Here is a 17,112-nt window from a genome sequence, read left to right as displayed (position 1 = left end):
ATTACTTTCTTCCCTGGGGTTTTGTATAACCTCGATCATTTCAGCGAATATCTGCTCTTTCCCTGGTGCTGTAACTAATGTAAGTAGTTTTTATATGGCACAAAGCTGTGTGCAGGATAAGGCTTAAAAGGGAAGCAGTCACAGGGCAGCCCTGGGATTGCAACAGTCTTTCAAATAATGCTTCAGTCAAGAAGACCAAAATCTTTCTTAAATACGACCTGTCACAACATCAATGAGTACATTTGGAGGAGGTTGTTTAGTTATTAAGTGCCATTGATTTTGTAGTCAGAATCACATAGCAGAGTCAAATGGGATTGCTTTCACCCAGTCACTGTCTCCCCCTCTGAAGTACTCACGACAATGCCTCTTTTTATATATGTCCAGTCTTAAAACCAATATTCGGAATGGACATTGATCCAAAGTGTATCTGTATTGACCGAACAGAATGAACTCTGTCACTCACAGCATACTCAAGGCACTCCTATTGGACGAGGCAGACTGGAAATCTTGGACAGCATAACTGACATTCACTGAACAGCTGTGAGCTTACAGACAGATAAGGAACCAGGCCTATTTGTTGGACTGTTTCTGCCATCCATGGGACTATTTTGGGATAGCTTACCCACCGTAGAAGTTTATATATTTTGGAAGAACTGTACGATACCATGGAAGAATGTACTGGTGTCATACCATACATATAGCATAGCAAAGTATCCTCAAACCTTATTTAGATATCCAGATTGCGTGCTTATTAGAGAGTGTTTACCATTTTTTGACCATAATGATGCTAGCTACAGGCTAGCAGTGGACATAAATTATGCAGCTGATAAGTAATACCAGACAGCGGTCATAACACCAAGTCATAAGTGCTATCCTTTTGTTTAGAACCCCCGAATACAAAGGTTTTTTTTTTGTGGAAATATAGGCCACGGTTATCGCGGTGCTGCAGGGCTGTTGCTTTTGACAGATGGTGAAGATGAAGAGAATCTAAGGGGAGTCTGTTGGTGATGCTCGGACTCCCTCAAGGTCCTGAGTCTTCTCCAAAACCACTCAACAAGGTTTGAGCATGAGGTGATGGCATTAAAATTGAATACAGCATTATCAAATGGAAAATGAGGTTTAGCTTCAAATTTGTACAATAATCATCATTAATTCATGTGTTTCATCATGTCTGTGTAGAGCATAAATGTTTTAAAGCAAAACAAGTCACAATTATTTCTTTTTTAGTCTGTAAACTGTTGTCCCAAAAAGTGGATAGGGCAATGGAAAAATCGAGCGTAGGTATCAGATGGAGTTCTGTGTTGTTCTGTGAGGAGCATTCTATTTGCCAAGTAACAGTATTTCTAGTTAACTCACAGAGGTGATACGGCCTTGTCAAACCCCGCGTTGAATAATCTCCAACGGTTTTCAACACAGCCCACCCCTGATAAGTCCAACAATGACATTCTGCCAGAGGATTTATCTCTTTCTCTCCTTTTAATCTTTTTTTTTTTTTTGCTTTCCCCCCTCAATGACATTACCTTGAGATTGTCCCTCTAATGCCCTACCTCAAAAACTGTGTCTCTCATATTTAAAGACGTGCAGGACATTTCCAGAACCAACCTCACCCCTTTCCCTCTTTTCTTTTCTTTTTTTCTTTTTTTTTTTCAAATGCACTCTTTAAGGGCTGATTAATTCTGTCATCTTGTGATAACGACACTCAATCTGATAGTAGTTAATTAACATGCAAATTCATGAAACTTTATTGGTAACAGGATTTTGTCTACTACGGTGCCATCACCTGTTCAATATATGTGTCAGCTGAAGACGGCAGCGGTGAGCCGAACGTCCTCTCTGATTTATTCTCTCCATCACTTCATCTGGCTGCTCTCAAAGGAATCAATTTAACCTGTCAGTCAACAGTCTGGAACTCATTTTACTTTGTTAGTTTTTTTTTTTTTTTCAAGTGAGCCACTATACTTTGAATTTCATTTTCATTTACATGTGTTATGCAAATAGACTTCATTTCCACTAGGTCACACCAATCCATGACTACAGCTTATTATTCAGAATGGAGCAACGATGACCTCGTTTCTGAAACACTGTGATGCGAAGTATGCTGTGTTACCATGTGACCATAATAATAATACTAATATTTATTTTTTTTTCCTTTTTCAAACAATGATTCAAGACCAAGTGCAAGTTGCTAGCAAATCGCGTGTAGTTGTTATCTCTCGGATTTCATACCCTAAGAGACTAGAGATGGAAACACGCAGGTGCTGGGAGTTAATCAGAGCAGATTTGTGAAGAAAAATCACCGTGGGAGTAGTCCAGGTACACAGGTACAGACATTATTAAATAGCTTGAAAGCTATTTAATAATGGCTGAGTGCGTCGTCCAATGAGGACGAGAGTTTGGGGTGGCTGTGAGGAGCGAAAGCTTTGTGTTTGGACCCTGCTGTTACAGAAGCAGCTGGGGTGTAATGGCCTGGCCTAGGACAGGAAGAGCTCCAGCATGGACACACATCAGAGCCAGGGGAATGGGGGGCGGCTAATTGGCCCAGGCCAATGGCCAGATTAACATCCTCCATGCTGGGGCTCTAGCCAGGGTGGGCAGGCAGATGCTGACAGGCACCATGCTGGCACTAAAGCCATGTCGGGGCAGGTGTCGGACTCGGTTAGGGCTGGCCTGAGAACCCACTCAGCTGTGACGGCGATGGAGCACAATCAGATTCTACATGCCTGTCTTTGCCTGGTACATGTTTTAAGACCAGATATTAAGTATGCGAAAGAGAGTTTATTTTCAGATTTGAATTAAGCCCACAAAGAGGACTGTGGGTGGCCATCTGGTTATGAAGACTGCATTCCACTATGTATTCAGTGCCTGAAACAGGGTCATTTTTATACAATTAAACAGCTGATTAATTTTCACAAAACTGCAGTCCGTTAAGGGCCACAAACTCTTTCCTAATAAAAAGGCATCCATTCGGCTAATTTAGACTCAAAATATTACTAGACTACCTGTCTAAGATGCTGCATCAATAGTTTTGTAAAGTTCTGTCTCTCTTACCATGAATAATAATGATTGTTTTTGTTGTCAGTATTGTCATTTAAGGATAAACAACTAAGACAGGTAAACAGGCTCACTGTAACACAGAAATAAATGAGATTTTATCATTCTTTGTGCATGCAAACTTTATGGGGACCACAAAGTTCAAATGATATGTGCATATTCACATTATCTTTTCAGTGCAATTATGCCCAGAAATAAACTGTCTTTAGCAGAGATAACCATTCCCAAATTATTAAAATGCAGTAACTCTAATTAGAGGTATTTTGCATAAGAATTATACCACAGTAGTATTATCAGGCAGAACCTGATAGAGGCTTTTTAGACCATAGAAGCTTTTAGAATCTAACAAATTAAAAATCTCCTGAAAAGGAGATCTCCAGCTCTCCTGCCTCACCACTTTAAACCCTTCATCGCCTTTAATTACACCATTTCAGGAGAAAACTACCAAGGCAATAATTTTACGAACAGTCAAAGAAGAGAACGGTTTTTCTCTCTTTAAAAAAAAGAAAGAAAGAAAGGAGTAAGAAAATGTATTTATATAGCGCTTATCATTTTCGTTCTAACACCCCCCCCCCCCCCCTTTTTTCTTCCATTGGAAGTCAGATCACATCTCAAGACATGCTGAGCTGCAGCAGCAGTGACCTGCAGGTATATAAACGCCCATGAGCATAGGCCTTAATCTCTAAATGAGGCGAGGGGAGAACTGCTGCACTCGGCAGAAAGGGTGTCAAAAGTCATGTGATTAGAATACCCCCGCACCCCCCCCCCCCACCCCCCCACTTCACCCCACCCCAACACACACAATTCTTGGCAGGTGTTTCATCTCTGAAGTAATTCTCCTCTTCTGGATGAGCTCAGGTGCTTTGCATGGACTGTGGGCTCTTTCAGGTTCATTTGAATACATTAATCCAAATCACCTTCTCAAAGACCATGAACCTTTGCCTACGGCTTTCGCCAAAAGAAAAAAAAAAAAAAAGTTTACTCATTTCTCTATTCACGTATTTAGCAGGCAATAGCTTTATCCAAGAAGGTCCTCACTGGGGCAATTAATCTGAGGTACTGGGCTAAAGGTTATAAAAATAGTGCTAGCTGAAAATTTCAAAAGTATTTAAAAATGGTATTAGTCCAAACATGGTAATAGCGGGCGAGTGCAGCTGAGTGCGCAAATCATCTTAACGCGTTTCACTATCTGGTTCAGTCTTAAATGTAAGAAATCCCTTAAGTTTCTTCTTTGAGCTCTGGTGTATATATAGCAAAGGGTGCAAGCATGACTCATTTACATAGTCTCTCTATAATTAAACCACATGAGTATAAGGGAAAACTGTATGGCACTGTAAAATCACAGATTTATATATACAGTTAATATATATGTATCTGTGACAATCCCAAAGCGTCCCTTGTTTGTCTGTGATTTCTTTTTCTGGGACATTACCATTTGGGACCCAAAAGAAATTGCTCTTCATGTCCTCAGTAGAGGCTATCAAAGTAATTTGCAAAGCAGATGCTTGTAAAAAATCTGTATACGAACTATCCCACGAACGAGCCGCGCAATCTCAACTCCCAGAAGAAATCAGAAGGCAGGTGCGGTGGATTATTATAGAATACTAGATCTTAAACACAGTCGTGACGGTCTAAATGTAACAGACCGTACCTCGTTTCGCCTAACATTCGCTATAGGGCTAAAAAGTAAACAGGTCATGCACAAATACAAAATACATAGAGGGAATTGAAAATGATCAAACTTTAGAATATTCTAAAATCAAATTAGAATTTCCCAGCAGGTGCCACGGAGAGTAGTGATGTCAGGACGCATCAGTTTCCTCTCCTTAGGCAGCTGGGCAGACAAGAGGACACAGTTGAAGTAAATGAGAAATGATTTCTGCAAAAGGTTAGCTGGCGCCATCCACTCAGACTGCCTTTGTTGTTGCCTGCCACTTTCGATAAGCCCCGCAACCCTAATTCAAACATAATATTTACAGACTTCACATATTTCAAATTTCCTCTCTGAGACTGACTCATGTTTGTCCAATTGTCGTAAGTCTCTGTGACATCAAGCTTTAAGTTGAGTGAGAGAGAGAGAGAGAGAGAGGGAGAGAGAGAGAGAGAGAGAGAGAGAGAGAGAGAGAGAGAGAAATTCTCTGCTTGTGTGATTATGTTACCAATAAATTAGTTTTAATTATGAGGATCGCTGTATTTTCACTCTTCAACACCTGGCCTAAATACAAAAGAAGACAGTAAATTTACCAAAACAGATAGTTACAAAACAAATTTATTACCTTCCAGATTCTGATCAACAGAGAACACAAACACCACTGAACTGAAGAGTAAATGTTTGCAATTTGCCATTTCGGAGTCCAAAATAAATAGCTTTTCATCATGACAGATGTGCACCCTGATAATGAGCAGCTATGTCCGTCTCAAATAGAAGTGTTCCCATGAAACAAGCAGACCTTGTAGTAACTCAACAGTGTTGCACCTTGCAGCTAATCATCCCTCTCTCTTGGTTTTAATACTTAAAACAATTCTTTATGGAAAATACACATAAACAAACAATATATAGCAGAGCCTAAAGTCATTAGCACTACACTGAATATGTCAGTATGTATAAAACTGCTTTATATGTTTTAACTGAAACATTGAATTTGGGCTCACTGTCAACAGATAAGCAGCCTTCTGTGTGAGTGAATGAGACGGTGAAGGTGAATACAGGGCTGATCATGAATTTGACGAGCACATTGCCTGGATACATTAGCATTCCAAATTAGATGCAAATCAACACATTCCTGACATCCCTTGCACTTACCAAACACTCGTCTCACCAGGAAAATTACATTCAAAAGCGTTGAGTGTATGGGCGTCGCCAAGCGCTGAATGCGCTCAAGATCAGATGGTATGTGTTTTATGGCGCCATTTATTACAGGCCCTCCATGTGCCGGCAGCCAATTGGCATTTGGAAATGTTTGCAGTCGAGTTTGATGAAGAAATAAGGAAACTTGATGGTCTTTCCATATGTTCGGTAAAATTAGCCCTATTCGTTCTGCAGACGCCTGAAAAATGAACAGGTTCACCGTCAGTGAACGTTGTCAATAGTAGATTACGGCAAAGACATTTATAAATCTGACAAAGTCAAAAACCCCGGTGGGAGATTCAGTAGTGTCTCTGAATGGCCTGCCTCGTCTTTCACAAACGAGACAGATGGGAGATGCTAGGGGCTGAAACCGAAAAAGTTGCGGGAGTTAAAAGTAGAGGGACAGAAAAGAGCTCTGTGATACTGAAGAGGGTAAGCGACGTGCGAGATAAAGACTTTTATGTAGAAATCAATGCTTAAGTCATTACTCTGACGCTAAGTCCAAGAGGTACGGCCAATGGCAGATCCTCGCCCAGAACTATTTTAGAGAACAATACGTTCTGACATTATTTTTCTGAAATCAAGAGGAGCAAAAGTACATTAAAAGGACAGATCCTACAGCAGCGCAGCCCTCATTCCTATCGACCGATTGAGCGTTTCATTAATCAAAGTGTTCAGTAAGTTGGAATCCAGACAGAACAAACACGGAATCACAGCCAGAACTCTTGAGTGCGTTGCCAAATTTTTAGCAATTAACAAAAATTTGGGTTGATGGTGACAGCTCTCCATTCTCTGGATGATCATACCACACGGTAGGGTTGTTAAGGAAATTCCATTGATGCCCAGCATCTGTAACGACAAACTAAAAATCTAGTACTCGGGCAAGATCAAATCATGCTTTCAAAATCTGACTGTTACACGTGCAACATTTTTCTGACCTGTGCCCTTAAGGAAAGACGGGAAGTTTGAACTCGAAGACGATCCGTGCTACTACATCCATGTCAGACTTTGTCTGTGTCATCACACAACTGAAACCACCACAGAACAAACACTGACAAGTCAACACTACAAGCCTGTACTGTCTGTGCTAAGCACTCAGGCAAGTTATGGGCACCCAGATATATGAGACTATATTTCAGAGCCATTTCTCATCATTTACAAAGGGAAGTGCTCTAGATTCTTCATCTTTAGCTTAACTATTAGCGGAAACTCATATTCGCTCCTGAGTTAGGGGAGGGCGAGGAGAAAAAAAAAAAGACAAATTTTGGTCCTCTGATAAAAATGTTAACTAGGTGAGTGTCACTGAGATGGATAGTGCACTGTCAGTGCAGGCTGGAGCATGAGGATCCATTGATATTTCTCATTACATTGCTCTCTCCCCCTTCCATGTTCTCCAATAATGCTGCCATATAGCAAAAAGCTTTGGGTGATAAATCACACCCAAACACAACAGAGCACCCCACACACACCAACCCCCCCCCCCCCCCCCCCCCCCCCCCCCTCCCCGGATATGAACAGTGTGTCTCAGCGGCTTCACACTTTATGGTGAGTGCCATCGATAAAGATGTAATGAACAAAGCTATCAAATGGCATCAGGGTGGTTCTAGAGTCACTACATTTCATAGCCATTATAACTCCACGTGGAGACCACCACTTGGAAATTGAACAGAAACTAGGGACAAATTATTGATTAGCTAGGCAGAATGAGAAATGAAAGCAAATAGCCTCAATGCAAAATGAGTGAGATTAATTCACTACAGCCAAGAGAGAGACTCTCTTACTGTGTGAAAGACACAGATTTATCTGAGTTTTCACCAAGAAGTGACCAGCATTGTTGAAGCTATTAAGCACACTTTGGGCTTGTGTGCTGTGTAGCATTACCACATTTCCTAATACACTCTCAGCGGCTGATGTCTAGACCGTTGATAATAGAGAATTCATTCTTAAGGCAGTTTTGTACAGGACGACCTTTCCCTGCTAGAGAGAAAGAAGAGAACAAAAAAAAAACAGCTGGGCTATCACTTTACAGCCATGATAAAATTGTATTTGTATATTTTTACATAACCTCTTGAAAAGTTTGGACTCATAACTGCAATAGTAGGATTAGTAAATGTTTTTAGCTTGCCTTCAAACATTTCAATTCAGTGTTTCATCATTTCATCAAGAACTCAAAAATGAGTTATATCAGCTCTGAGCAAATCAAAAAGTTCTTGTCAAGTCAAACCGAAAATGGTGGAAAGTCCGGACAACAGTTAAACAAGTGATAATGCATCGTCGACCAAGCTAAGAAAGAAAAAGAAAGTTTCATATTCTCTCTTAAAAACCCGGAGAGAGGAACGAGAGTCTTTCCTAATTGGATGAAATAATTTCAGCACAACTTGTAATCATGCAGTGACATTGCTTCCTATAACAAGCATGGTAGTCCAGTAACTGGGTTCCTTCTCAGCTCCCCACGGCAGTCCAGAATGAACAAAAAGTAACCTTGGCACCATCATCTCAGGCTTTTTTTTTTTTTTAACTCCTAATTAAATAGTCCTAAATTTAGCCATCCCTCCTTCTAAGAAGGGAGACTAATACAATTCAATCAGACTCTCTGCATACACATAGAGTACTAGAGAGTGCTCAGGATAAAATGCCCTGGCTCATGTGCTAGCATTAAGCCTCTCTTATGTGGTGTTAAGCTAGTGAGTGAACTCATGCACTTACATTGAACCTGAACATGAGCTTGAACTTTCTAGCTCATTTGCATTTCTTGTAGATTTTAAAGATGTATGAATAATCCATAATCAGGTGAAAAAAAAACCTCGGGTTTTGTACGGATTTGCCAATAAGAGCAATCACTAGCCGACATCTCTGAAAGTTTTTTTTTTTTTTTTTTGTGCCATGGAAAATTTTTTAACAGACTGATAACTGTCTTTAATATGTAGGGCCCAAATTATTAAACTGAGCTGCTGATATAAGTGGCACATTATCCCAGCTTAAATTTCCTTTGTTCTGCATTAACAACTGATAAAAATGAGTTAAGGCAATATAAATGTACTTTTTTTTTCTTCTTTTTGTTGGGTTGATTAAAAGGTCAAAACACTTATTTTTAAAAACTCCTAACCTTTACAAGTAATGAATTTAGCTTTCAGAATGCTTTTATTTGTGTGACTGCAGTGAAAGGGATTTCAACATGAGGTGACACCCTGTTGTTCCCCTTTTCTGTCACAAGTTTGATAAATCCTTCAAATGTAACCCAAAATATTTATACACTTATAAGTCATGTGTATGAATATATAGATTTGTCCTTTTTCATATTTATGTGTGTTGACTGTCTCCAGTCTTTCTCTCTGACACCTCGGTACTGCTGAATATTCTATTCTAGTCATTGTTTTATGTCAATGAAAATAAATCTACCATTGGAGGAACATGGCCATGAATACAAAACAAAGGCAAGGCCTGTAAATCGAGTGTTGTAAAATTTGTTGAATGTCACACGCTGAATGGCTGAAAGATCATCAGATGACCTGCCTGAGTGCTCTGCCAATGATAGCCAAGGGACAGCCTCTAAGCACATCTAGAATATTCTGCATGACACCACGGTTTGATGTTCACTGATCAACAGTTTTTGAACTCTCAAGAAACATGAATATGAAACATACAATATTTTCTGGTAACACTCTTTTTTTCTCTTTTCTTCCCCTCCCCCTTTGTACGATTTCAGCTTGAGAAGTTATACATTATTGAGAATCAGCAATGAATTGTGAGCACTGTTATAACTCCAAGAAAAAGGGTTCTCTTTGAGGAGCTCAGCAGTTGAGGTTTCACTGCATGTGATATTTATGATAAATTAAATAAATCAATAGATAATAAAGCTGTGCTAAGCAAAGTCATCTGAAAGTAATCACAATGTGCAGAAAATATCATTGATTTTATCACTGATTGTCTGATTATCTGATCATGTTTGTGGATTTCTTAAAGTGATATACTGAACTTACCAAGACATGACTCCTCAGTGGTTACGAAACAAAGATACAGTATTGTTTTTGATGATACGGTCTTAAATGATTAAATGCTTTTAAAAAATGCTCCAAATCTGAGCATTTTTCCTTTCTGTCAGGTCTACTGACAAGTAGATATATTCAAGGCAACAATCATAGACATGAAAGAGAAAACAAGACAAAACAAGTATGATATGCCTTGACAGTTTCTCTTTCTTTCTTTCCTTCTTTCTTTCTTTCTTTTTTTTTGCCAAGGTGACACTGCAAAGAAAATTGGAAATGCCATCTGGTATATCAGAGGGAGTGAAGACAAAAGCTTGCTGAAGACTGTATCTTTCGGCGAGTGGCTGTCAGGCAAGAGGACAGGCTCCTTACGACCATGCTGTGGGAGCCTACCACCGCATGTCACATCCTCGAAATAAAGTGACAAATAAAATCGCACTCCCGAGTCTCATTCCTAACACTACTACGATAAACACCCCAAGTGTGACGCGTACGTGGCTGCATGACTGCTTCCACAGCATCCAATGACAAGGCCTTTGATAGGAGAGAGAGAGAGAGACACACACTGGGAACAAATGTAATGTAATGTCTGCTGTGTATCACTAATGTAGTAATTGGCACGGCTCCTTAAATACACCATTAAGGAATAAAAGCGTCGTACCCCCTGAACATAATTACATCCTTAAAAAAAGATGAGCAAAGAAGGATATAGCAGCAAAAGAACACGTGATGGGTTGTATTTTTAAACTCAAAAAGAGGGATGTTTAGATCCGTTTAGACAGAAATAGTTGTTCGGAGAAAAAAAATATATATACCACAGTTGTTTCCAGAAAGGAACTGAATGAAATCTGCATTAACTGATACTTTTTCCTCCCCAGAAAGTTCTCCATATCGTGACTATATGCTGGCCTCCCGTAGCTTCTCCGGACTGCCTCGGTAAGTGTAAAAATGAGCTAACACAAATGTACACTCCATTTGTCATGCTTTACCGTGGGAAAAGAGAAAGAACTTTCAAAAGTGAGAAGATAAATGGTTGTTGACTCTCAAAAGTCAGGAGAAGGTTACAAACAATTAATGAAAAACTAAAAATACCACTATTTTTGCTATTAGGCTAATAATTCTGAAATTTAAAACCATGATAGGAATGGCAAGTCTATCTGGCAGAGGCAAAAAAGTTGGCTGATCATTATTAAAATATCAAAGATTTGTCCTGCTGTTTTCCATTTAACTAAAATGTATACTGACCAAAGGAGGAAAAAACAGCCATGATAGTAATTCTATAGTCAGATACCATTGTAATTCTCAAAGGAAGCAGGCAAGCTGAACTCTCCTATTGCCCCTTAAATAGTCTTTATGAGCAAGTAAATGTGCTTAGTTTGGACCATAAAACACTTAAGAATGTAAGGTATGAGAGGAGAAATGTGGGTGATTATTTATAGCAAAACACAACACCTCAGAGAAAAATGTTCTCATTTCCTGCACCACACATAAAAAATATAAATGGTAGAAGTGCTCTCACAATAACCCTTATGATCACATGCAAATTAAAAACAAACCTATTTATATTTCACTGGTAGGCCAACAATGTGGCTTCGGTCTATTTCTCCCCCAAGCACTTCTGGGAATTATAAGCGAGCTTGCTTTTATTAGATGTGGTTATTAGAATTTCCATATCAAACTCTAGTCATTGATATTCAATTGAAATGTCATCACTGATTAGAAATTCAAAGTGTGTCAGTAAAACACGCAGAAAAGCATGTCCATTATTTGGTTTTCCACAACAGCGTTGCGTTTGTTTAAATAATTCCATTCGGTAGGAAGTGTGGCCTTGCAGGTATTTACTGTTTATAATTATGGTATAGGTCAAATAAATGAGACATTATTTGAACAGAGCATCATCTTAAATTGAGTAAATGGTGGGCTGGTGCCTCCATATTGACCATGCTGAAGAGATCTTTTTAAGTGGTACATGAATCAAATTTTCTTCAGATGGCAATTACAGCAGAGAACCAATCATGCTTCCAATAGGGGCAATAACACAGCATTGACACTCTTCTTCCATTATACAATGCAGCTTGTGCATCCCTGTGTACTAAAGGGCAGCGCAGTGATACATCTGCACTGTTTACAAGGTCATCATCACACATGTGAAACGGCTTATAGTACCTGTCAGAAGTTATGATGATGATTTGGATGCTGCTGGAATATGGTGAAAGTTAAGTCACAATAAATTATTGCACTTACCTCATCGTAGATACTGTCATTTCTTTGGAAGTCTCCAGCCCTCCTGGGGAGTACATGGACATGAACGTGCTAGGAACAATAGGAGAAAAGATAAAGGAGTCGAATATTTAAACATGCAGGTAATCTCCAGAATATTTAGAGTTAAAAAGAGTTATATCTTCCTAAAATGAATCTTCCACTAAGAATATCACGGAGGTTTCTTAATTAATTCAGTTTGCTGTGAGTCTGCTTCTTTTTTTATTACAGTTTTTTCAAATCACTGGAGGATTTGCGGTAAACTCCTCCAAGTGTACATTTGTACACCACAGAGACTCTTTATTTTTCTACTTTTAAAACTTCACTTGACTTTGTCAGATGTCCTTTTCAGCTCCCACCCTGCAATATGCTGTCACAAAATTAACCATCTGCATGAGCAGTTTCAGAAGTTTCACTGTCCTTGGATGCGAATTATTGAAGTTAGTGTGTATCCTGGCAAGACGGGTCCATGTTTCATTAGAGAACCTGAAGCACGCACAATGATTTACAAAAACGTGGGAAGGATTTGCATGTCTGACTGTTTTAATGAGGTTTAGAAAAAAAGAATGAAACAACAAAGATTAAGAATGTCTATTTCATTCTCCTCACCAGTGCTGTAATCTATGATTATCTATTGTGGCTGTTATTTGGAAAAAGCACAACATTTTCCTGTGTGGAGAGATGGCAAAGTATGAGGACAGATTACATAACTGTCTGTTGGGCCATGTGTGAAAGACAGTAGCAAAGCAAAAACATGGTATTGTGATGCATTCTGTGTCTTTCACAGAGACACTTAAGAGCTGAACAAATGTGTTTTATGAGATGTGAGATTTTTATGGCTGTGTTCATGGTTTTCCAGCGACATCAAGGGTAACTCACATACATCAACAAAAACAAAACAAAACAAAAAAAATATATCATTTACATCCATAAGCTATCACATAGTTTTTCACCAGGAAGTCTGAACAGTGTACTGCACTCATTTAGGCCATAATAACCTAATTGCTTATATTTATTCATTTTTCATTAGTCTGTTATGATAAACAGTGCAGGCTCTCTGAATAAGTGTTCATAAATGTTACAAACAAGATAACAGGTTTGGAGGCATCGACTTTGTTGCCATGCATTTTCTATTTAATGAAGCCATTTGCATAATGCCTGTATTATTAAATTTGCCTACCTTGAGGAAACTTTGAAGAAAACATGGGAGCACTGTTTATCGAGAAACCATTTTAACTGGAGTGTAGTGTGGTAAGCTAAGCTTGCTAGACCTTCAGAGATAAGCATAGCATGTGAGGAAAATCAAAGAGCTCTGTATGACAACATGCCTGAAAGTCTTAGGGCACTGGGTACTAAGAAAATACAGTTCATAAACAAAAGTTGGAGGAAAATGCCAATGATGTGATGTTTATGATTTTTAACCATCTCCCTGAGTTATTATTTTTCAGTCAGACTTTCTGATCATTTTTTTGAGGAATGGTGGTCCTCAGATTACTAGTGGTATATTAATTGCATATTTGTTGACAAACAACAAGGTAAATTGTGAATTACTATTAATGACGAATTATTTTAGGCTATTCTATTTTCAACCATTCTTAAACAGATTTTAAGCAGAGCATGAAATGAAAAGCAACCGGTTTTAAGGATGCATAAAATCTGATGCTGAGGTGTGATGGTAATTTATTTGTACATGTAACCCAAATTAAAAATAAACCTTTATTTTTCCATGTTTGAGAAGCTTTTAAAATAAAACGAGTCTCATCCTAATATAGTAAGCCGCTGTCTCTCAAGAGGTTTTCATTCTCCTTGATGTGAGAGTAGATTGTGAGATGTAGCAAAACCAGATAATTTTGGACACCAATTACAGCCAGCAGCTGACATATTAAAGAATCTAGTTATGGTGGATGATTCTAATGAAAATTTCTGGGAAGCACTTATAAAAAGTCAAATAACACAGCAAGTTTGTCAGTGGTTTAAATCCTGTAATGTGGGAAACCAACCCAAGACTGTCAGGAAGCACCTCCCATGACTTCACCTATACAACACTACTTGTCATGAAATCCAACAATCTATGTAATTTTATACAAGTTATACAAGCAAAAAAATTCATTTTAAAATGTGACTAATATAAACCAACATGGCTCTTTCCAAATAAAGATTATGAAAATACCGCATTTTGTATTTTGACTAGCGATGCGTTACCGTAGTTTTCAACACAAAAAGCTACCTTGAATTTGCAATACCAACTTTACAATATACACAATGATATTCAAGCTACATTATGTGTAGAGGTCCGAGTAATGACTATGTCATCTTGAAAGCACAAAGGTATACACATCTGACGCTCATTCAAAGTTAGTTGGAAGGTTTATTTTTAACCTTGATGGAACTGAACTAAAACATATCTGCATTTTATGATTTGAGCACTAAGCCGATTTACTTGAACAAAATGTTAGGAAATCCAACACATTAGTGGACCACTTTAAAGTGAACTTTTCCTCTGACTAGACTTTGCTGAACTTTTGAGCCTTGAAGTGCATAAAGTACAGAGACAAGTTTCCTCCAACAAAACCCACAGGTTGAATTTCTCGTGATGTATTTCTGCAGCGTAGACCAATTGCCATGGAGATAAAGGGTTGGAATGAGCAGGAGTTTTTCCACACCTAATTAAAACAGATGTCTATTAATTAGTTTTTGACTACAGACAAATGAGCAAAATGGCTGCTCTGCTATTTATATTGTTTAGGTTAAATCTAGTCAGACAGGCAGACAAATGCATTTTGTCATGAACAGCTGTGTTCCTATTAAGGCAGGAGGGTAAAAACAAGGCGAGCTTGGAGCCGGAACTACTAATTAGAGGAAAAGAGATCGTTTCCCGCAGTCCTCTGCTCCCGCAGTTAAACACATCTCTAAAAGCAGCACACAATTTACAGGCAGATTCATCTTGCTTTATGGTTTGATAGGACCATTTTGCGTCATGCTGTTTAGCATATGCTCTCAATTGCTCCCTGTAAAAGGACTCACAAAGCCTGATAGTGCAAAGCCTGTTTGATTATTGTAAAGTTCATATTATAGGAGCCAATAGTGAGGTCTGACACTGGCCTTGCGCAAACACTCTACTTATTTCCTCTGTAGGCTGGTGGCAGAGCAGCCTTTTAAATGAGGTAGATATGCTATAAGTAGGCATATGTCTAAGCGTAGATTAAAGTGAGGGATAACAACTTGCCCCTTGGAATTGTATAAAATGTCTAGTTTAACATCATTTTTCTTTCTGTATATTATTGTTCATCATTGTAGCTTTTTTTCTGATAGATTTAGAGAGATAACAGGCACTGGTAGTCAGTAACCTAGTCACTGTTAATTGATACACAATGTTCAAACAGGTGTCTTACTCGGCACCAGCGCTTTGAGAGATTTTTTTTTTTTTGTTACCGTATGCTGGCCAGCACTCGTAAGCAGTTCACTAGGATCAAGCCATCTCTGAAAGAGCCCACTACACCACTTTTATAGTGCAGTAACGCCTCATGACACACAAGTCACATATATCAGATATGAAATAAACTAAGCTCTGATGAACATCAATAACCTTCAGCATAGATAATGATCTTCAGCACAGAAACAATCCATTACAAATGGAGAGTCACTGATCTGACCACTCTGCTTATACACACATCAGCTTTCTCCATAATAACATGCACATACAAGTGTTCTTTCTTCCCTTTAATGTACTCAAAATAACCATGGTCCATGGAGAAGAAAAATTACTCTCCTAAGGAAGACAAATGAGCCACTCCCACACTTTCTACAAGACAGAAAATAAGGAAACTCAATTCCAGCATCTGAATACTCAGCTCTGTCTTCTGTCGCCATATAGCTCAAGGCAAGCCGTTTGTAGAAATATATTTGCCTCTATAGACTCCTGTGCTTTTATTCAATCAAAGTTCCATTTTTTTTATTCCTAGCATTGGGCACCTGATTGCAATAATCTACTTGATGAATGAAACCAATGCACTGGTGTAGCAGGTGTGCTATATGCACAAGATAATCTGTTTTCATAAAGGAACTCAGCAGAATTCTAATTTAGAGTAACTCTCCATGTACAAAATTAGTTTAGGATATATGGAGATTATTCCACTTGGTTAAGGAACACTGAAAACAATTGGTCTTTATTATAGCCTTGATTCAGTTCTAAGAGGTTCACAGTTACATTAGCCAGCATTTGCACATTCTTAAACTTAATGCGTTATCCAAATCAGATTGTGTCAGAGGCTCTGTATTGCAAAGATAAACTTGTTCTGAACACATTTATTCTTTTCAGAACTAAATCTAACCTCGAATGGATCTGTATTCAACCTTGTTTGTATTGATAAACAAACACAACTCATATCAGTGGACAAGGGATGAAAAATAGTTTTTGTCATTAAATTTGTATGAAAAAAAAAATATTGAAACTCTACAGGGACCTTGATTTTTTTTTTTTTTTTTAATAGTTTTTCTCTCCTCGTGTGCTCTTTGGGGGCATTCTTTCAAGCAGATCAAATCTGGCAACTAAAATGTCCTGACTGCAGGACTTTGCAACCATTTATAATTCATACTGGTTATTTTATAGTTGATTTAGAAACTGGTGAGGCAAAATGGCAGCTGGCCTGCGGGCAGATTGGAGACCCTGATGTGTCTGGTTAAAGATGCTAAACACAGACCTACAACGCCACTAAAAGAAAGCCTAAACCACCAGTCTGAATCATAGGCAAGAGAGAGAAGAAAGACTGGGGGGGGGGGGGGGGGGGGGGGGCAAAATAGTCCCGTGCAATGGAAGCTAGCTGAAGAGGTAATTTAGAATAGATCTTTGGCAGTGAGGTGGAACTCAAGCACTGTCATTAATCGAACGACGATGAGGCTGTTTTTCCAAACCACAGGGAACTTATGTCCCTAGCAAGGGAGGGGGATCAACTCTTAACAACACCAACA

At 38.7% G+C, this 17,112-nt stretch overlaps 1 protein-coding gene across 1 annotated transcript in view; it reads right to left on the bottom strand.

Annotated features, from left to right (window-relative positions):
• fhit (fragile histidine triad diadenosine triphosphatase) overlaps positions 1-17,112 on the bottom strand; it is a 145,977-nt gene that overhangs the window by 11,238 nt on the left and 117,627 nt on the right. The window contains exon 6 of the mRNA XM_030777829.1: positions 12,130-12,198. Coding sequence (XP_030633689.1) covers positions 12,130-12,198 — 69 coding nt within the window. The remainder of the gene's footprint in view (positions 1-12,129; positions 12,199-17,112) is intronic.

Source organism: Chanos chanos, chromosome 6 (assembly GCF_902362185.1).
Source record: "Chanos chanos chromosome 6, fChaCha1.1, whole genome shotgun sequence".
Lineage (NCBI taxonomy): Eukaryota > Metazoa > Chordata > Actinopteri > Gonorynchiformes > Chanidae > Chanos > Chanos chanos.
This window is presented reverse-complemented; position numbering and strand designations above follow the sequence as displayed.